The sequence below is a fragment of the Eleutherodactylus coqui genome, chromosome 1 (genome assembly GCF_035609145.1).
Source record: "Eleutherodactylus coqui strain aEleCoq1 chromosome 1, aEleCoq1.hap1, whole genome shotgun sequence".
Taxonomy (NCBI): Eukaryota; Metazoa; Chordata; class Amphibia; order Anura; family Eleutherodactylidae; genus Eleutherodactylus; species Eleutherodactylus coqui.
The window spans coordinates 10,224,569-10,247,436 of NC_089837.1; the positions used below are offsets into that span (position 1 = coordinate 10,224,569).

Sequence of the window (22,868 nt, forward strand, 5' to 3'; positions counted from 1 at the left end):
TGTATGCCTCCGGTTCCTCCCCATCCAGTACGCGCTTATAAATAGACATGAGGGTGGTGTGGCTATGAAGCGAGCGTGTTGTATGAGGGCAGCTGAACGCTGCACAGGGACACTTTTGGGTGCGCTGTGGACACAGGCTTACGCGGGGAGTTGGACAGCAATGCCAGCATGTAACCCAGGAGAAGAGGCAGCGGTGTCACCCACAGGCAGTGATTGTCCTTGGTTGGAGGTAGTGTGGTGCTTAGCTAAGGTGTGTCTTGCTAATGAGGGTTTGTCTGAAGTAAAAATTGTTAGGGGGGTGACGCCAGACTCTTGCCCCCATTTTGGCTTAATAGTGGGACCTGCGAGCCTCAGATGCAGCCATGCATGCTGCCCCTGCCCTTCCCTATCCGTTTCTGTGGTGTGTCCATGACTTTCTGATGTTTTCTGGTGTTTGACAAGTCATCAGCTATGCGGAGCATCGGTCCCATACAAAAAGTTTGAGCAACCAGCACCTGAGCATTTTGGTGCTCACTCATCTCTACTAAGGAGTTTTGACAGCCTATCAGACACATCTTTGATTTATGCACCTTACAGGCAGTATGATGTGGACTATGTATTATGCTATTATTTGGGCAGAGTACAGCAGCATGATGTGACTTATGTATGATGCCCTTCACAGAATAGACTTAGATTAAAATATTGTGATTATTATTAATTGCTACATAAAAACATATACAATATAGGGCACAATTGCCCCAAAAGAAGAGGAGCGATGTTACTACTCTCTCAATTTGGCAGACAAAAACCTCATACGAAACACACAAAGCATGTAGTAAGCACTCAGACAGTGGAACAACTGATAAGATTCACATCAAGAGTGCTGCCAAATATAGAATTGTGGCCCAGACTGGTAAATCGGTCAGTGAACATATTCAGTGCCGCAATGATAGTTTTTTTTCCCCAGTTTAGGCGAAATGTATATGTGGTGCTCACACTGATGTGATGGAGGGGTGTAAATAGCACTTTGTTAAAGGGGTTGTCCCGCGCCGAAACGTTTTTTTTTTTTTCAAAAGCCCCCCCCGTTCGGCGCAAGACAAACCCGATGCAGGAATAAAAAAAAAAAAAAAACGGCCAGTACTTACCCGAATCCCCGCGCTCCGGCGACTTCTTACTTACCTAAGTAAGATGGCCGCCGGGATCTTCACCCACGGTGCACCATGCGGGGCGGAGCTACGAGGAGCCGCTCTCCGGCACAAGCGGCCCCATTCAGAAAGGAAGAAGACCGGACTGCGCAAGCGCGTCTAATCAGGCGATTAGACGCTGAAAATTAGACGGCACCATGGAGACGAGGACGCTAGCAACGGAACAGGTAAGTGAATAACTTCTGTATGGCTCATAATTAATGCACAATGTACATTACAAAGTGCATTAATATGGCCATACAGAAGTGTATGATTTGGGTACTATATGATGGGGACAATGTACGGTGAGATTATTTGAGCACAGGTGATAGAATATTGGTGTCATATAGTGGTATTAGTTGAGCACACTGGAGGTGTATAATGTAGATACAATATGGTGGTATCATTTGCGCACAGTACAGAATATGATGTGGGTAATATACTGTGGTATTCTTTGAGCACAGCGGTATAATGTGGGTACTATACTTGTCACGTCTACTTCATACATGAACTCGTAAACTGCAAACGAGGCTCATAGAAAGACATAAACCAACGACTGACAAATGCTCAAATCACTTACTAAGCATACCTGCATGCATAACAAGATGGAATAGCTATAGAATGTACAAGGTATTAGTTCGTATTTTGGCCAAGATACTTAAGCCCATGAGCCTGCTGACAAGGGTACTTTTTGTCTCACGGGTCCCTACTCTAACTAGGCAACTAACCACAGGAAATCTGCCTGCAAGTGGGGCAATTGTTCTAATAGGGATGGCCCCATGCTGGAACTTAAGAACCTAACTTGCCCAGAGATGGTAAATGATCCAAAGAAGGACAGGACATAGTTCACACCATTTGTCCGGCACCCTGCGCAGACACTCACAACACACATCACTATTCACACTTATAGAGCGAAAAAAAAGAAGGGGGGTTGTACCATGTTAGTAAGTAGAGCGAAATGTGATTGTTCTCAGTAAGAGAAATCAAGTAATCTTGTAGCTATGAGACAAGAGGGGACACATCTAAAGACATAATTAATAAATACACATGATCACATGGGAGGGCACAAACATGGTGAACTTAATTTGCACTAGATAAATACTGGAAACATTAAGCTACTCGTACATGGAAATCAACTTTTGGGACACCGTCATAAAAATTTTAAACAACCTAATACAGACATCCCTGTACCGAAAACCAATTGATCGACCCACATACCTCAGGGGGGACAGTTCCCATCCTAAGCACATCAAAAAGTTCATTGTCTGCAGCCAGGCCATCAGATACAACTGGATCTGCTCAACCCAACAGACAGAGAGGAACATTTACACAATCTCAAAAAAAAAAAATTTAAATCGGGGCTACCATCCCAGCTCAATTGATGACCAAATCACCAGAGCCACCAGAATACCCAGAAATCACCAGAGCCACCAGGAATCAACTACTCCAATACAAGGAGAAAGAAAAAAACGGATGTGTACCACTAGTAGTGACCTACAATTCACAGCTAGAAGTACTAAGGAACTGCAAAGAAACTCCATCATACCTACACAAGGATGACCATCTGACCACCATATTCCTGGATCCTCCACTCCTATGTTACAGGCAATCTCCTAATTTGAGGAACTGTATAATCAGGAGTGCACTGTCCTCCGACACACAAAAAGGAACATATCCCTGTAATGTAAGGTGCTGCAAGACCTGCTCACATATACTGACTGCGGACAGGATACAAATCCCCAACACACAGCAGGACTTTAAGATCCCGGGGACATTCACATGTTCCACCTCTAATGTTGTGTACCTGATCATGTGCAGTAAATGTCCTGTTGGGGGGCTTTATATCAGGTAAACAGGACAAAAACCAGGATGGGATCTCATTGCCACATGATTAGAGAGGGAAAGACTGAACAACCTGTGGCAAAACATTTTTGTGGTCAGGGACACAACATGGAACAGATGAGAGTTATCACACTGAAGGGCAACTTTAAGTCGCAGCGTCACAGAGGAATTTAGGAGTCTAAATGTATGGCCATTTTTGATACCCTCAAGAATGGAATGAACCTCAGAGCAGGGTTCTTGCATCAGTGGAAATATGAAAGGTCTGAGGGAAGTCAGGAGGGGTGTCCTTAAGGAGAGCACCTGGGGGGGTGAGTCAGGGGATGGCATTGTCTCCTCCAGAGGAGAGCACCCAAAAAGGGGTGCTATTTCTAGTACAAACTTGGTAAAAACTCATACATTGATTTGTAGGAATGCTGCCATCCAATAGGTGGCGCTGTAGATATATTCTTCTATCTTGCTTGTTTGCAGGTCTGAAAGAGAGATTTTACATTCCTTGTCACTGACTAATAATTTACTGTTATGGTCATCCCTCCTTGCTATTTATTTAAATGCTATTGATTCCAACATGTCTGTGCCCTCTTACCCTCTGTCTCTGGTATCTATCTAGGACAAATTAAGTTCCCCTGCCCTCCCATGTGATCATGTGTAGTTATTAAATACGTCTTTAGATTTGTTCCATTAAGCCCGAGGAAGGACCCTGTAAGTTCCGACAGCTCACCATCATGTATTTTTGTAGCCATTAAAAGGTATCATATCTACAAGATGACTTGATTTCTGTTACTGAGAACAATCCCGCCTATAGAACTACATGCATGAATGCAAACACCATGAGGAAAGAGGAAAACAGCGCCCCCCAGCCAGAGGGGTGGTTATTTATATGTAACAGACCTGTGGTGATTGGCTGGCTGGAGAAATCCCCACCCAGCTAGTACAAATATGAAGTTGGGTAAAAACTCCTAAATCCTTTGTGTATTTTGGCACCTTATCAGAATCCATCAGTGCGCACGTACCTGCAAACACAATCCTGGCCAGTAAATAACACAAAGATTCCCTTCCTACATACAGGCTGTGTGCCCCAAACACATAATGTCCATCCACCCCTGCCAGGCTCGGGGCTCACTCTCAGGTCCTCTCCTAGGGACCAGCCCCAAAGTTCTGGAGGCTTTACCACCTATAGTCACACCCACACAGGTGTTCCATAGACACACCCACACAGGTGTTCCACTAATTACACTCTTTCGCTGCCTAAATAAACAGCCTCCTCTCCAGTCCTCTGCAGGCCATCTTCCATACTACACTACAGCAGTGGGTATCATGTGGGTACTACACCATGGTATTATTCGGGCACAGCACAAGGGTATTATGTGGGTACTATACTGTGGTATTATTCGAGCACAGCACAAGGGTATTATGTGGGTACTATACTGTGGTATTATTCGAGCACAGCACAGGGGTATTATGTGGGTACTATACTGTGGTATTATTCGGGCACAGCACAGGGGTATTATGTGGGTACCATACTGTGGTATTATTTGCACACAGTACAAAGGTACTGTTATGTAGATAATGCATAGTGTTATTATTTGAGCCCAGTAGAGAGCTATGATGGAGATTACGCATGGTGAGATTATTTGGGCACAGGGGGTATAATATGGGTATTATAGTGTTATTATTTGGGCACATTCGAGATCTATGTGGATACTGCAGGATGGTATAATTTGGGTACAGTACAGAGGTATGATATTGGTACTAATTGAGGGTATTATTTGGGTGCAGTTCAGGGGTATAATGTGGGTACTATATGGTGGTAGTTTTACATAGCACAAGGTTATAATATGGGAACTACTTGGTGGTATTACTTGGGTACTGTACAGGAGTACATTATGGGTACAACTTGGTGGTATTATTTGGGTACAGGGTTATATATTTTGGAACTATTTGGTGATATTATTTGGGTACAGTACAGAGGCATATTAAGGGTGCATTACTTGGGTACGGCACTAGAGTATAATATGGGTACTACTGGTTAGTATTATTTGGATACAGTACACGAGTATATTATGGGTATTACTTGGTGGTTATTTGGATACAGTACAAATGTATAATGCGGGTACTATATGGTGGTATTATTTGAGTACAGTACGAAGGTATACTGTGGATATTATATGGTGGTATTATTTGCACACACTACAGGAGTACAACATTGGCTCTACTTAGTGCTATTTTTTAGCCACAGTACTGGTGTGTAAGATGGGTACTACTTGGTGGTATTATTTGTACACACTACAGGAAGATATCATGGGTACTATTTAGTGGTATTATGTGGGTAAAGTACTGGGGTTTAATGTAGGTACTACCTAATGGCATTATTTGCACAAAATACACGGTTATAATATGGTTACTATGTGGTGGCATTTTTGGGGTACAATACAGGATTACAAAATAAGTTCTACCTGGTAGTATTATTTGGGTGTAGTACAGGAGCATATTATGGGTATTTCTTGGTGATATTATTTGAGTACAGTACGCAGGTATACTGCGGATATTATATGGTGGTATTATTTGTACACACCACAGGAGTACAACATAGGCTCTACTTAGTGGTATTTTTCAGCCACAGTACTGGTGTGTAAGATGGGTACTACTTGGTGGTATTATTTGTACACACTACAGGAAGATATCATAGGTGCTAGTTGGCGGTATTATTTGGGCACAATACTGGGGTTTAATATGGGTACTACTTAGTGATATTATTTGGGTACAGTAAAAGGGTATAATGTGTGTTCAATGTGGTGGTATTATTTGGTTATAGTACAAGAGTATATTATGGGTATTATTTGGTGGTATTACTTGGGTACAGTACAGGAGCATATTATGGGTACTACTAGGTGACATTATTTGAGCACAGTGCTGAGGTATAATATCAGTACTATACAGTGCTGTTATTTGTACACAGTACAAGAGTATATTATGGGCAGTACTTGGTGGTATTATTTGGGAACAGTACACGGGTATGATGTGAGTACGATATGGTGGTATTACTTGGGTACAGTATATGGGTATATTATGACTTCTACTTAGTAGTACGCGCATCATATTTGGCTACAGTACAGGGGTATATTATGGAAACTATTTGATGGGTGTCATTTGCGTACAGTACAGAAGTATAATGTGGCTACTATATGGTAGTATTATTCGGGCACAGTACTGGGCTTTGATGTGGATACTATATGTTTGTATTAATTGCGTACAGTGCTGGGGTTTTTTTTATGGATACTACTTGGTGGTATTCTTTGGGTACAGTACAGGGGTAAAATATGGGTACCACTGCATATGGTGAAATTACTTGGGCACAATACAGGGGTTTAATGTGGGTACAATATGGTGGTATTATTTGGAAACAGTACAGAGGTATAGCAAGGGTACTATATGGTATTACTTGGGAACAGTACAGGAGTATGATGTTGGTACTATATGGTGGTATTACTTGGGTACAGAACAGGTCTATAATGTGGGTACTATATAATGGTATTATTTGGGTAGAGTACACGGGTATAATGTTGGTACTATATGGTGGTATTACTTGGGTACAGTACTGGGCTATAATATGGGTACTATATGGTGGTATTATTTGGATACAGTACAGAGGTATAATATGGGTACTATATGGTGGTATTACTAGGTAACAGTACTGGGGTATAATGTGGGTACTTTATAGCGATATTACTTGGGTACAGTACTGGTGTATAATATGGGTACTTTATAACACTATTACTTGGGTACAGTACTAGAGTATAATATGGGTACGATATGGGGGTTGTACTTGGTTACGGTCCTGGGGTATAATATGGGTACGATATGGGGGTTGTACTTGGTTACGGCCCTGGGGTATAAAATGGGCAGTGTATGACGGTATGATTAGGGTACAGTATTGGGGTATAATATGGGTACTATATAGCGGTGTTACTTGGGTACAGTACTAGGGTATAATGTGGGTACTATATAGTAGTATTACTTGGGTATAGTTCTTGGGTATAATATGGGTACTATATAGTGGTATTACTTGGGTACAGTACTGGGGTATAATATGGGTACTATATAGTGGTAATACTTGGGTACAGCACTGGGGTATAATGTGGGTAATATATGGTGGTATTACGTGGGTACAGTGCTGGGGTATAATATGGGTACTTTATAGCAGTATTACTTGGATACAGTACTAGAGTATAATATGGGTACGATATGGGGGTTGTACTTGGTTACGGTCCTGGGGTATAATATGGGTACTTTATAGCAGTATTACTTGGATACAGTACTAGAGTATAATATGGGTACGATATGGGGGTTGTACTTGGTTACGGTCCTGGGGTATAATATGGGTACTATATAGCGGTGTTACTTGGGTACAGCACTGGGGTATAATATGGGTACTATATAGTGGTATTACTTGGGTATAGTTCTTGGGTATAATATGGGTACTATAGAGTGGTAATACTTGGGTACAGCACTGGGGTATAATGTGGGTAATATATGGTGGTATTACTTGGGTACAGTGCTGGGGTATAATATGGGTACTTTATAGCAGTATTACTTTGATACAGTACTAGAGTATAATATGGGTACGATATGGGGGTTGTACTTGGTTACAGTCCTGGGGTATAATATGGGCAGTGTATGATGGTATAACTAGGGTACAGTATAGGGGTATAATATGGGTACTATATAGCAGTGTTACTTGGGTACAGCACTGGGGTATAATATGGGTACTATATAGTGGTATTATTCCGGCACAGTAGTGAGTTATAATGAAGCAGGTATTTCATACTCGTCATTACAAGCTTGTGATCTATTCCCGACAGCGGCTGCCATCTAGGTCCTCCACCAGCAGAGAGCAGCCGCGAGCGTTCACGGAGCCGGCCTGCTCTGCTCATGCGCACTACCACCCACCCGGGTAGTTTCTTTCTGCTCATGCGCGATACGTCACATCCGGCGCCAGCTGTTCTCTAGCCTTTACGCCTGCGCACACGGCTCCCGGCACAGGGCGCATGCGTACTATCGGGCGCCGCTCTTACTGGATTTCCGTTTAACGGGAAGTTGCAGTGTGTTCGGGAAGGCTCGGTAACGGCTGCACGGGGCGCCCTGAGGCACTCCACAGGGGCAGAGGAGGCGCGGCGGCAGCGGCGGGACTGCGGTGACGTCAGAAGTGTGACGTCATCTGCCTCTTTCAGGCGATGAGTTCATTGTCGAACTTGAATTAGCAGTTGTGACGTCAGAGGCGAAGATGGCGGAGCTGGGGCGGGCGGACAACAAGAACACCCTGAAGAAGACCAAGTTTGACCTGCGCATCGTGCAGTCGTACCTGTGCCGGGCGCAGGAGGAGCGCCCGCTGCTGGCCATCCCGGTGGGCGAGCTGGACGAGCACCTGTCCACCTTCATCCGCACCCACCGCAAGCCGGACGGCTCCGAGTACGAGGCGGGCACGCTGCGCGGCATCCTGGGCAGCCTGGACCGCCACTTCGAGAAGAGCGGCTACCCGTACGCCATCTACCGCTCCAAGGAGACCAAGTTCAAGAAGACGGTGAGCGCCATGCGGGAGCGGCAGACCTACCTGAAGGCGCTGGGCCGCAGCGCCCACCCCAGCCAGGCGGAGCCCCTGAGCGAGCGCGACATCGAGCGGCTGTACGCCACGGGCGCCATCGGCCTGCACAGCCCCACCGCGCTGCTGCACATGCTCTTCTTCAACATCGGCCTCCACTTCAGCCTCCGCACCCTGGAGCAGCACAGCCTGAAGTGGGGCGACATCGCCCTGAAGTCAGACCCGCAGGGCCGCAAGTACCTGGAGCACACCAAGAAGCTGACGGGCGGCCGCGGCTCCAACCGCCTGCACCCCGTCCACACCATCCGCATGCAGATCTACGAGAGCCCCGAGCAGCCCGACCGCGACGTGGTCAAGGCCTACCAGAAGTATGCCGCCGAGCGGCCCGACAAGATGAAGGCCAAGGACTCGCCCTTCTACCTCACCCCGCAGCCCAACAACCGCCCCGGCTACGCCCGCTGGTTCAAGAACCTGCCCGTGGGAGAGGCCAGGATAAGGGGCATCATGAAGCACCTCAAGATGGCGGCCGGCTTATCACCCCAGCAGAGCGGCGCCGTGAAGAAGAGCGAAGAGCCGGACGGCGAGAGCGTGAACGGCTGTACCAGCAACGGCCACGCGGTGAAGAGGGAGGGTGCGTATCGCATGGGGGAAACGCCATTGTAGCTTCTGCTTTCCCACATGGTACACCTCCCACGGTCAGGGGGGCGGGAAAGCTGGGTGATCCCTTAGACATGGAGGGGGATGGGTGAGCTCATTGGGTGATAACTTGTCTACCCCCCATTACAGATGAGGAGGAGCCGTACCAAGACTCGAGCCAGCGCAACCCCAAGATCAAGGAGGAGTGGGAGGAGCCGGCGGAGCTGTGCGCCGAGGAGAAGAGCCTCATCCCTGGCCGGGTGAGTGTCCGCAGCAAGTGTCTTGTGTGCAGAGCAGAACAGTGAGCGCAGCTCTGGAGTATAATATAGAATGTAACTCAGGATCAGTACAGGATAAGTAATGTATGTACACAGTGACTCCACCAGCAGAATAGTGAGTGCAGCTCTGGGGTATAATACAGGATGTAACTCAGGAGCAGTACAGGATAAGTAATGTATGTACACAGTGACTCCACCAGCAGAATAGTGAGTGCAGCTCTGGGGTATAATGCAGGATGTAACTCAGGATCAGTGCAGGATAAGTAATGTATGTACATAGTGACTCCACCAGCAGAATAGTGAGTGCAGCTCTGGAGTATAATGCAGGATGTAACTCAGGATCAGTGCAGGATAAGTAATGTATGTACATAGTGACTCCACCAGCAAAACAGTGAGTGCAGCTCTGGAGTATAATACAGGATGTAACTCAGGAGCAGTACAGGATAAGTAATGTATGTACACAGTGACTCCACCAGCAGAACAGTGAGTGCAGCTCTGGAGTATAATACAGGATGTAACTGAGGATCAGTAGTGGATAAGTAATGTATGTACACAGTGACTCCAGCAGCAGAATAGTGAGTGCAGCTCTGGGGTATAATACAGGATGTAACTCAGGATCAGTACAGGATAAGTAATGTATGTACACAGTGACTCCACCAGCAGAATAGTGAGCGCAGCTCTGGGGTATAATACAGGATGTAACTCAGGATCAGTACAGGATAAGTAATGTATGTACACAGTGACTCCACCAGCAGAATAGTGAGTGCAGCTCTGGAGTATAATACAGGATGTAACTCAGGATCAGTACAGGATAAGTAATGTATGTACACAGTGACTCCACCAGCAGAATAGTGAGTGCAGCTCTGGAGTATAATACAGGATGTAACTGAGGATCAGTAGTGGATAAGTAATGTATGTACACAGTGACTCCAGCAGCAGAATAGTGAGTGCAGCTCTGGAGTATAATACAGGATCAGTACAGGATAAGTAATGTATGTACGCAGTGACTCCACCAGCAGAATAGTGAGTGAAGCTCTGGGGTATAATACAGGATGTAACTCAGGATTAGTACAGGATAAGTAATGTATGTACACAGTGACTCCTCCAGCAGAATAGTGAGTGCAGCTCTGGGGTATAATACAGGATGTAACTCAGGAGCAGTACAGGATAAGTAATGTATGTATACAGTGACTCCACCAGCAGAATAGTGAGTGCAGCTCTGGAGTATAATACAGCATGTAACTCAGGATCAGTACAGGATAAGTAATATATGTACACAGTGACTCCACCAGCAGAATAGTGAGTGCAGCTCTGGAGTCTAATGCAGAATGTAACTCAGGAGCAGTACAGGATACGTAATGTATGTACACAGTGACTCCACCAGCAGAATAGTGAGTGCAGCTCTGGAGTATAATACAGGATGGAACTGAGGATCAGTACAGGATAAGTAATGTATGTACACAGTTACTCCACCAGCAGAATAGTGAGTGCGGCTCTGGAGTATAATACAGGATGTAACTCAGGATCAGTACAGGATAAGTAATGTATGAACACAGTGACTCCACCAGCAGAATAGTGAGTGCGGCTCTGGAGTATAATACAGGATGGAACTGAGGATCAGTACAGGATAAGTAATGTATGAACACAGTGACTCCACCACCAGCAGAATAGTGAGTGCAGCTCTGGGGTATAATACAGGATGTAACTCAGGAGCAGTACAGGATAAGTAATGTATGTACACAGTGACTCCACCAGCAGAATAGTGAGTGCAGCTCTGGGGTATAATACAGGATGTAATTCAGGATCAGTACAGGATAAGTAATGTATGTACACAGTGACTCCACCAGCAGAATAGTGAGTGCAGCTCTGGAGTATAATACAGGATGTAATTCAGGATCAGTACAGGATAAGTAATGTATGTACACAGTGACTCCAGCAGCAGAATAGTGAGTGCAGCACTGGAGTATAATACAGGATGTAACTCAGGAGCAGTACAGGATAAGTAATGTATGTACAGAGTGACTTCACCAGCAGAATAGTGAGTGCTGCTCTGGAGTATAATGCAGGATGTAACTCAGGAGCAGTACAGGATAAGTAATGTATGTAGACAGTGACTCCACCAGCAGAATAGTGGGTGCAGCTCTGGAGTATAATACAGGATGTAACTCAGGATCAGTACAGGATAAGTAATGTATGTACACAGTGACTCCACCAGCAGAATAGTGAGTGCAGCTCTGCAGTATAATACAGGATGTAACTCAGGATCAGTACAGGATAAGTAATGTATGTACACAGTGACTCCACCAGCAGAATAGTGAGTGCAGCTCTGGAGTATAATACAGGATGTAACTGAGGAGCAGTACAGGATAAGTAATGTATGTACACAGTGACTCCACCAGCAGAATAGTGAGCGCAGCTCTGGAGTATAATACAGGATGTAACTCAGGATCAGTACAGGATAAGTAATGTATGTACACAGTGACTCCACCAGCAGAATAGTGAGTGCAGCTCTGGAGTATAATACAGGATGTAACTCAGGAGCAGTACAGGATAAGTAATGTATGTACATAGTGACTCCACCAGCAGAATAGTGAGCGCAGCTCTGGAGTATAATACAGGATAAGTAATGTATGTACACAGTGACTCCACCAGCAGAATAGTGAGTGCGGCTCTGGAGTATAATACAGGATGGAACTGAGGATCAGTACAGGATAAGTAATGTATGAACACAGTGACTCCACCAGCAGAATAGTGAGTGCAGCTCTGGAGAATAATACAGGATGTAACTCAGGATCAGTACAGGATAGGTAATGTATGTACACAGTGACTCCACCAGCAGAATAGTGAGTGCAGCTCTGGAGTATAATACAGGATGTAACTCGGGGTCAGTACAGGATAAGTAATGTATGTACACAGTGACTCCACCAGCAGAATAGTGAGTGCAGCTCTGGAGTATAATACAGGGTCAGTACAGGATAAGTAATGTATGTACGCAGTGACTCCACCAGCAGAATAGTGAGTGCAGCTCTGGAGTATAATACAGGATGTAACTCAGGATCAGTACAGGATAAGTAATGTATGTACACAGTGACTCCACCAGCAGAATAGTGAGTGCAGCTCTGGAGTATAATACAGGATGTAACTCGGGGTCAGTACAGGATTAGTAATGTATGTACACAGTGACTCCACCAGCAGAATAGTGAGTGCAGCTCTGGAGTATAATACATGATGTAAGTCAGGATCAGTACAGGATAAGTAATGTATGTACACAGTGACTCCACCAGCAGAATAGTGAGTGCAGCTCTGGAGTATAATACAGGATGTAACTCAGGAGCAGTACAGGATAAGTAATGTATGTATACAGTGACTCCACCAGCAGAATAGTGAGTGCAGCTCTGGAGTATAATACATGATGTAAGTCAGGATCAGTACAGGATAAGTAATGTATGTACACAGTGACTCCACCAGCAGAATAGTGAGTGCAGCTCTGGAGTATAATATAGAATGTAACTCAGGATCAGTACAGGATAAGTAATGTATGTACACAGTGACTCCACCAGCAGAATAGTGAGTGCAGCTCTGGAGTATAATACAGGATGTAACTCAGGATCAGTACAGGATAAGTAATGTATGTACACAGTGACTCCACCAGCAGAATAGTGAGTGCAGCTCTGGGGTATAATACAGGATGGAACTGAGGATCAGTACAGGATAAGTAATATATGTACACAGTGACTCCACCAGCAGAATAGTGAGTGCAGCTCTGGAGTATAATACAGGATGTAAATCAGGACCAGTACAGGATAAGTAATGTATGTACACAGTGACCCCTCCAGCAGAATAGTGAGTGCAGCTCTGGAGTATAATACAGGATGTACCTCAGGAGCAGTACAGGATAAGTAATGTATGTACACAGTGACTCCACCAGCAGAATAGTGAGTGCAACTCTGGAGTATAATACGGGATGTAACTCAGGAGCAGTACAGGATAAGTAATGTATGTACACAGTGACTCCACCAGCAGAATAGTGAGCGCAGCTCTGGAGTATAATACAGGATGTAACTCAGGAGCAGTACAGGATAAGTAATGTATGTGCACAGTGACTCCACCAGCAGAATAGTGAGTGCAGCTCTGGGGTATAATACAGGATGTAACTCAGGATCAGTACAGGATAAGTAATGTATGTACACAGTGATTCCACCAGCAGAATAGTGAGTGCAGCTCTGAAGTATAATGTAGCTGAGGATCAGTAATGTGTTTATGTAGTGACTCAGCTAGGAACATTGGTTGTTTACATCACACTGAGTGTCCTGATCTTGTTACACAGCTGGGGGTTTGTTACATTGTGTAGGTAAACCTATTACGCACTGCTGTAGGAAGCTGCAGATCTCATGATTGACTCAGCTTTCTATAGTGGAGCCCGGGGGCCACTGAGCAGTCTCAGCAGTGACTGGAGGTTGGTGGAGTCAGTCCGGGTGTGGAGTTTGTTTCTAACTTTTGTCTGTTTTGTATGTTTTGGGGGTGTTTTTGCTTGTCTCCCTGTAATGTTTCAGTAATCATCTCACTATTCTCCCTCCAGGGTTTGGTGACCTTCCGTGATGTGGCTGCGTACTTCTCTGCCAAGGAATGGGGAGGCCTGGAGGAGTGGCAGAAGGAGCTGTACAAGAATGTGATGCGGGAGATCCACGCTGCGCTGGAGGGCATGGGTACGAATTGTGCAACTTTTAGCATTTAGAGTGGCTGGGTGAGGAGCGTCCTCCCTGCAAGGTGGTCATTGACCGCATGGGGGGGTGGGGGAGGGAGCGTCCCACCTCTACAGGACGGCCTGAGGGGGGAGGGAGCGTTCCACCCCTACAGGACAGCCCTTGGTTGCAAGGGGGAGGATGGCGCGTCCTTCTACAGTACGGCCCTTGGTTGCAAGGGGGAGGGAGCATCCCTTCCCTACAGGAGGGCCTTTGGCCTCACGGCGATGGATGGAGCGTCCTACCTACAGGCTTGCCCTTGGCTGCATGGAGGGAGCGCCCCACCCCTACAGGACGCACCTTGGCCGCATGGGGAAAGGTGGGAGGAGCGTCCTCCCTTACAGGACGGTCCTTGGCCCCACAGGGGGAGGGAGCGTCCCAGCCCTACAGGACGACCCTTGGCCGCACGGGGGGGGGGGGGCGTCCTTCCCTACAAAACTGCATCATAAAGCCACGATGCTGCAGTTCCCGTGGACAATGCTGCTGTGACTATACCCTTAGTGTGCCTTCAGTGTGATGCACAACAGAATCCATACAGTTTGGCGCGGGTTTTGTACGCTGCTCTCCTCTTGTGACTGCGCCACGCTTGGAAACTGCGAATTTTCCACAAAGGAAGTCAATGGTGGTTGGGCTTAACGCAGCAATTCGTGTCCTCAGGACTTCAGCGCCGCAGCCCGTCCAGGTCAGTGGGCAGGAACCGCAGTGTCTCCGAGAAAGATGTGAGATCCGCACTGCAGGACGACCGCCGCCGCAGCTCAGAGAGCGCGATATCTGCAGTTTGGGGATGGGAGGTAGAAAATCTCATTCACTTGGCTGCTAATATAAATGACCCGCAGGACTTCCGCCCCGTGGGAGCGCACCCGGAGGGCTCATCCACACGGACGGACGTGCGCGCCACATTGCTGAATCCCCACTGATTCGCTTTGGGGTTTTCAGACCCGAATCACAACAGAAATAGGTCATCAAAGTCAATGAGCCCCTGTGAGTATGTGTGATCCGCGAGTACGCCGGACAGCACTGGGGCGCAGAAAACCCCAATATGCATGGGATGTGTAGTGCTTCAGGCTAGACTCCGAGGGGGAAGATGTTACTGACCCAGAAGCGATATATATATATATACATACACACTAGTTCTGGGAGGGGGATGTTACTGAAGATGAGTGTGTATCTATAGCCTTCTAGGGGGATGTTACTGGCAGCGGGTGCGTATGGATATAGATAGATACACTCCTTGCCAGTAACAGTATCCCCCTCCCTTCTCCCAGAAGCAGGATATGTACATATCCTTCAGTGTGTGTGTATATATATATATATCCATACACAGACATACTCTCCCTTGTTACTATGTGTGTGTATGTCTGAGCCTCATGTGGCGCACAGTTTAACGTCTTTAAGATTGCCGCTTCAATCCCCGCATGTCTCAGCTAGCCGGCTCAAGGTTGGCTCATCCTTCCACCCCTCCGAGGTCGGTAAAATGAGCCCCCAGCTTGGTGGGGTAAAAAAAAATAATTAGGGGATGGATGGTTTTTGACTGTGAGTATATTTAAAGAGCTGGTGGTCCTGGCAAAAACATTGATCTCTACATTCAGTCCTCCGATCTCCCCCGTACGTCTCCCATACCAGCAGGGGTACCCCGTCTGCGCCCTTGGTGGTGGGGGGGGTTGTGTATCCAGCTGTGTGTATTCTTCGATCTCCCCCTTGCATCTCCGATACCAGCAGGGGTACCCGGTCTGCACCCTTGGGGGGGAAAGGAGGTATATCCATCTGTGTGTGATCTCCCCCTTATGTCTCCACTACCAGCAGGGGTACCCCGTCTGCACCCTTGGAGGTAAGGGGGGGGGTTGTATATCCAGCTGTGTGTATTCTCCGATCTCCCCCTTGCGTCTCCGCTACCAGCAGGGGTACCCGGCCTGCGCCCTGGATTTGAGGTGGTGGTGGCGATGGGGGGTGTATATGCAGCTCCTTGATTGGCTGATGTTTCCCTGTGAGTCAGAGTTTAACCCTTTCCAATCCACCGTCTGACGTCTGAAGACATTATGATTTAAGACTGTACAGCTCTGATGTTAGGAGACGTCCGTCAGGGTTCTCTTACTGTATATTGCCAGCCTCTCTGCTGTTGGAGCCTACCCAACGTGTCACCTCATGCAGTACTGGCTTTAGCCAGCATATAGCGCCGTTGTATAACAGCAGAAACAGAGTAAGCCCCCCTAGGAAAACCAGGATACAAATTGGATTGGAAAGGGTTAAAGCTTTACTATTTCTCTCTCCCTCCAGGGTACAAGATCATAAATGGAGACGTCCTCCTGAAGATCAAAGACGAGGGGCAGGATAAGGGGGGCCCGGAGACGGGACAAGGTGAGTTGCCTTATGGTGGTGTGGCTGCTGCAGGGTCCTGGGGCCACTCACTCATATGTCACCCTCTTCTTTCACAGCAGCGCCCCCTAGTGACGGCGTCACTCCAGACATCTTACTGAGGATCAAACACGACAGCGAAGACCTTGAGGAACCAGAGGAGGAGCAAAACTCATCCAGCTCCAGTGAGTCCATTCACAGCCACAGTGTCTTCTACTCCAGCCACAGTTAAAGCTGCAGCTACAGTTCATATCAGTGTTGGGGCTGCAGTCATAATTTGGTTTCTCTGCTCCAACGCAATAAGAGCTGAATGTACCCCAAAATGGTGCTAATAAAATCTACAGTTGGTCACGTGTGAAGCTACGCCCTCGCAGAGCTCCGCCCATGCAGGAATACAAGAACTTATGGGACTTGGTGCAAAAAAAGATTAATTTCTAAAATAAGGGGTTTTATTGTGGAAAAACCCAAGAAAATAATAATTTTGGTATTGCAGCCGAGCAGCATGTGGAGAAAGCTCCTCGTGTCACTCGTGCCGCAGGATTCAGAGCTGGGCCAGCTTCACACATGGGAGAAAATCGTGCCAGGTTTGTACGTCGCGAAGCGCGCAGACCTCGCACACGGGCAAACCCCATTCATATAGATGAGCGGTTTCTCTGTGCGTGGTCTTGCATCGCCTCACCTATTGTCCGTAATGGGGCCGGCGGCGGCATGGTGCCATGTAAAGAGATTAGATCAGCTACAGTCCTGAAAGGGTTAAGGAGTGAGGCATGCAGCCATTCATTATGTTTGTGGTGGTCTTGTTTTCCTTTAATCCGCGTTCTCTTTGCCGAAGCTTTCCGTTTCCGTGGATGCACCTCGCGTGGACTCGTGTCTTGTGGGATGATTTGTACATCGGGCGAATTTAATATAAAACTGGCCTAAAAGCCACAAAATGTGACACAATCCCTACCACAAGAATGTGTCCACTTTTTTATATTTTTGCTATCTGTTCAAGTTTTGCAAATAAGGCGTGGCTAATTGGGGGAAGGCGTGGCTAATTGGGGGAAGGCGTGGCTAATCGGGTCATAGTTTGTGTAGATTTCGTGTTTATACCTCGCTGTATCTGGCTCCCGGACGGATCATCTTAAGGGTGTTGTACCAAGACTGCAAGTTATGCTCTGTCCTGTGGGTAGATAACTTGTACGGTGGGGTCTCACCACTGAGACCCCCACCAATCTCAAACGGGAGTCCCATATCTCACATCCTCCTCGCGGCAGGGTTACCTCGCCCTCCGCACTGGTCACCCAAGCGCACTAGCACAGCATTCGCCTTCAGCCTGAGCAGCTGCCGCTGGCTGTTTCATCAGCCCCATAGAAATGATCGGAGCGCTGACCGTGCGTTCTCAGACAGCGGTCACTGCGGGGGAAGAAGCGACCGGCAGAACGATGCATCGTTCTGCAGATTGGTGAGACCCCCCCCCCAATGATCAGCAAGTTATCCCTTACCCTGGGGAGATGTTGTGGGCAGGGGATATACACCCCCGATGATTCATACTCGCTCAGAATTACTAATTGGCTTCTGCTTTCAGGTATCCCAGGATTTGATCCTGACCTTTCCCTCTGGTCCTTAAAAGAAGACCCAGTTTCTCCGGAGAACAGTAAGGTGCAGGCGGTGCCGACGGACGCAGGTTGGTACACTTGGGGTCACCACTCATTCACAAATACACAACATGGACCTAAAAAGGAGTGACATCCTGTAGTCCTGGCCTGAGTCACACCAGGACCCCCAACCTCTACCAAACACTGATGATTTCAAGCTGAGTGAACTGGCCCCCCGAACCTTCATGCTGGGGGTGCGCCCTGTCCTTTAATGCTTTACTCTCGTGGGAACGGTACATGTAGCCCCCTGTATTGCACCCTCCAGTCCAGGTAGTTAAATTGACTGGCAGAGGTTGGCGCACATGATGTATACATGGAACTCTATAGTAACACAGCTTGCCCCCTCTAGTGGTGGCTGCAGGTAGTCATAAGGCTGGTTTCACACTGGCGAGGGTGATATTGCAGCGTCTGAAGAGATTTCCCTGCCGAGATGAAGGAATTCCCTGCTGTCGCAGAGGATCATGGCGTTCTCCCATTGCTGCAGACAATGGTCGATATCGCAGGGAGGTAGAACATGCTGCGATGTGGTTCTCGTATCACATCGCGGTGCCGTGCGGAGAGCATTGCTCATGCGTGACCCCAGTCAGATGAATGGGGTCTTATTTGTGGGAGATCTGTGAGCCTCGCAACGCACAAATCTCGCAGGATTTTATCGTCCGTCTGAAGCCGGCCTCACTGTATAACAAGGGGTGCGGCGCTCCCAGAATTTGTGAGCTGTCAGAGAGTGACTGTTAAGGTCCTTGGACGCCGGGCGGAGATAATCTGACTTCTCGCTGGAAACGGCAAATTCGGGCCATGATTTTCTGGTGTACAAGCGGCCGCTGACGGCGCCAAATCACTCACTTACCCGCAGGCCCTTATAAAGGGGCAGATGAATTGCTGACGGACCCGCATCCAGCTGGAATCTGAGTGATGACTGTTCCGTGTAAATGTGTCCCAGACGGACCAACCAACAGGAAGCCCTTCACTATGCAGAAAACTGAGTGACTTATCGGCCCGTGTAAACAGGCAGTCGCTCATCTGTGAATGGTGGCTGAAGCGATCGCTGGCCCGCTCCGCCTTTATTGGCTGTGTGATGCTCGTCCTTGTAGGCATAGGTCACAGGTCATTCCGTGTAGACGGCCCCAAAGTTGCTTTGTTTTCAGCAGAAGTAAAAGCCAGGGAACTGTTGGGCCATGAAAATGGGAGCCGCTAAATCTCCTGTGAAAGGAAGGAGCGATGGTCGCTGATGCGCCCCGCAGTCATACTGGGTACAGGTACCTTTAGGCCTCATGTCCACGGGGAAAATCAGGCCTGCTACGGATTCTCCATGGAGAATCTGCAGCGGGTCCCTCCTGCCCCGCGGACATGAGCGCTGAAAATTGGAATTTAAAAGAATTTACCCATCCGTAGCAGGCGGGGAAAGTCTTCTCTTCCTCACGGCCGGATCTTCTTTTTCGGCCGGCGGATGAACTCGTCACGGCTGCGGCACGTCGCCGACGTGCCGCGCGCATGCGCCGGGCACATCCGCCGAGCCGAAGCAAGAAAGATCCGGCTGTGAGGAAGAGAAGAGCTTCCCGGTCCGCTGCGGGTGAGTTAATTCTTTTAAATTCCTATTTTAGGTCTCCCGCGGATCCGGATGGCTTCCATAGGCTTCAATAGAAGCCCGCGGGAGACCCGCACGAAAATGGAGCATGGTCCAGATTTTTTCATGCTCCATTTTTTTTAAAATCCCTTTTATTGACCATCCGCGGGTATTTATCTACCCCGCGGGTGGTCAATGCATCCCTATGGGGTGCGGATCCGCGGGCGGGAGAAGAGTTAAAATCTGCTGCGGATTTTAATTCTTATTTTGCCCGTGGACATGAGCCCTTAGGTGAAGCATGCTATTCTACCAGTAGTTGGCGCATCACGTGACCCTCTCGGCTTCTATCTCGCGCCATTTACAAGCTGGCCACCTTATATCCTCCATGTCTAGTTCTCTCTCCTCATTGATCACCTTGTTCTCTTCCAGATGGGGATATCATCACCTTGTCACAGCCAAGCTTCACTTCCTACCGGGAACCTTTGCCGGGCATCTCCACTCTCTGTGCAAGCACCCGGCCCAGTAAAAGGAAACGGCTGCCCCCTCAGAGACGGAGTTACGATCAGAAGCCAGACTCTGAAGACGACAACACGGATGAAGACCATTCCAAGAGGCGTCTGCCTTGTCGTAACTCGACCCCCGAAAGGCAAGAGCAAGACGACTGGGAGTCCCCTGAGAAGCTCTTCCAGTGTGACCTGTGCGAGCGGACCTTCAGCGAGCGCACTAACCACCATGAGACGTTCCAGTCCTGCCCTCAATGTGGGGGCACCTTGCATCTGCTGCCCAACACTGCCAGCGTGTCCCAGACAAATTGTTACTATGACACTGGCTCCAACCACGGCTTCACCTGCCACATGCAGGGTCCGGTGGGGTGAGGCTCCTGGTGGAGACCCCCTAACCTCCACCATCCACACTGGATCATAGCCTGTTAGTGAGGAGGAGGGCGACACAGTCTACCTTTTTTATACTGACATTGTGCCCGCTGGCACTCCACCCTTTGTATCGTTCAGCATTGACTATGAACTCTTGTGGGTGAGAATGGCTTTGGAGCCACAGCTGTGCCTTATTATACGATCCCAGTCTTCCTTATATCGCCGCGTTACTTTGATGGCACCCAGGCGGTTGTGTTGGCGCTGGGATGGGTTTGAGCATTGGGTGCTGCACAGCGGGTGCCCATTGTTTTTAATGGCCGACGTGGTGCTTCTCTGCCGCCCTGGTCAGTGTTGCACGCTGCTCGTTGACTGGGCCGGACGTGACCTGTTAGGGCATTTTTAGGGACTGGTGACCTTGGATGTCATCGTTAGTGTTTCCTGTGGCGTTGGACATGACAGTATTATACCTGCGGGCACGGTCACCGCTGTTTTAACGATTTCCTGTTTTTAATGTTTTTTGTTAATGTTGATAGTGAACACTGTAGAGGCGGAGCCTGAGGTTATGTTCACACGGCAGAACTTTCCACGAAGAACTCCGTCTCACAAAAACGCATAAACCCGCGGCCCCTCGGCCTAGATCTGCAGATGGATGTTACTCTGTCAGAGGGAAAAAGCCGCATCCAGACTGGCGTCAGTTTCACATGCGGGTTTTTACCCATTGACGGGGCAAGATCTGCCGTGAAAAAAATGTTGTTTTTTTTTAGTCAGTTTGCCGTGGAAAGTTCGGCTCTGCGTCCGTACCCTAATGCCTTAGTCCTGTGTAATAGAAAAGGGGGGACGCACTGCCTGCTACAAGTAATCCCAGCGCCTCCGTGGGCAGGTGGGGGCATTGTTCAGCTGGTGGTCCGGTATACTGCCTGTGCCCTCTTCCATTATATTACATTGGGGGAGGGGATTGCCAGAGGGGGGTTCGACTAGAAAATACAACCACTGTATGAGAACTCTGTCCAGAGAAGAGATGGCCGTCTGCTGTGCAGTTGTTAGTCAGCTTGACTATTGGCGTATTGCCATGTGGTTTGCTCCGGCTGGTGGCTGGAAATGTGGCCCTTATAAAGGGGGATGGCGGCACATTATTAGTAGAGGGATCCTGAGTGCCTTCTCCTTGTCCTGCTCTGTAAACATTAAAAGGGCCACTCTGGCAAAAACACATTTTTCTATCTCTGCCCCCCTCACCTGATTGCCTATAACACTCTGGAGGTCTCCTCTACTTCCCTGAGTGCAGCCCCCTGTCTGATGCTTATCAGGCACCATCCTAATGGGGAGTTTTTGGTTTCACTTTCACATCTCTCCCATGATGCATCAGCATTATATTGCCTAAAGTTATACCATTTTGTCTGCTGGGGGTACAGTTTAATTCTGTATTCACCTACATTGTGTAAGTATCCAGTCAGGAGGATGAACTGTGATCTCCTCTATTATACCTGTGTCCCCGTCTCAGCTGCCTCTGTGGAAGGGTCCATGTAACTGCATCACACAGGCTAAGAAATTGACGAGAAAATAAATCCATAACCCCAAGTAGATCTGAGCTGGTCAGACCTGAGATCACATGACCGTCTGAGGAGAAAGAGGACAAGAGTCCCAGACAGAAAAATAACTAACAAAGGTCAGACGGGGCTCACGGGACCGGAGGTGGATATGAGGAGTGCTTGGATCTGCACAGAGCAGACATCCAGCATTACTACTTATACTCCAGTCACATCCAGAGCTGCACTCACATCCCGTGCATTGTGGGAGATGTTTACATTAGGGTCGGTACGATGCGGACGGGGAAGTGACTGCAGATCCAGAAGTCAGTTTGTTACACATTCAGTTGTTTAACCCTTTAAAAACCATAAACTTTTTTGCAGTTCCGGACTTGTTTTTTGTGTGACAAGTTGTATTTTTGATAATATCCTAGCCGGTTTCAGTCCATTCGAGGCTCGTGCCCACTGGCGGCGGGCTCAGTTAAGCATTTCTGTTTCTTCCATTTGAGAAACAGAGAAACGGAAATACAAACTGAATTGAACGTTTCCATCTTATTGCATCCCAACATGTCCATCTCAGTGTGTGGCACCATAACTCCCAGCACGCCCGCTGCCTTGGGGTTATATTCGACTGACCTCTTTTACCCCCTACATCCAATCTCT

General features: G+C 47.9%; 1 protein-coding gene across 2 annotated transcripts; it reads left to right on the top strand.

The window, feature by feature from the left end:
• The first annotated feature begins 8,034 nt into the window (after window positions 1-8,034).
• Window positions 8,035-21,179, top strand: LOC136618917 (uncharacterized). 2 transcript variants are annotated; one of them, XM_066594364.1, is made up of 7 exons: window positions 8,035-9,232; window positions 9,388-9,497; window positions 14,095-14,221; window positions 16,532-16,612; window positions 16,690-16,794; window positions 18,177-18,275; window positions 20,240-21,179. In XM_066594364.1, the coding sequence occupies exons 1-7, from the start codon at window positions 8,287-8,289 to the stop codon at window positions 20,683-20,685; spliced, it is 1,914 nt and encodes a 637-aa protein (XP_066450461.1). In that variant the 5' UTR covers window positions 8,035-8,286; the 3' UTR covers window positions 20,686-21,179. The 2 variants fall into 2 exon arrangements, with proteins under 2 accessions (XP_066450461.1, XP_066450462.1); XM_066594365.1 differs by having other exon boundaries at window positions 16,693-16,794.
• Window positions 21,180-22,868: the final 1,689 nt, after the last annotated feature.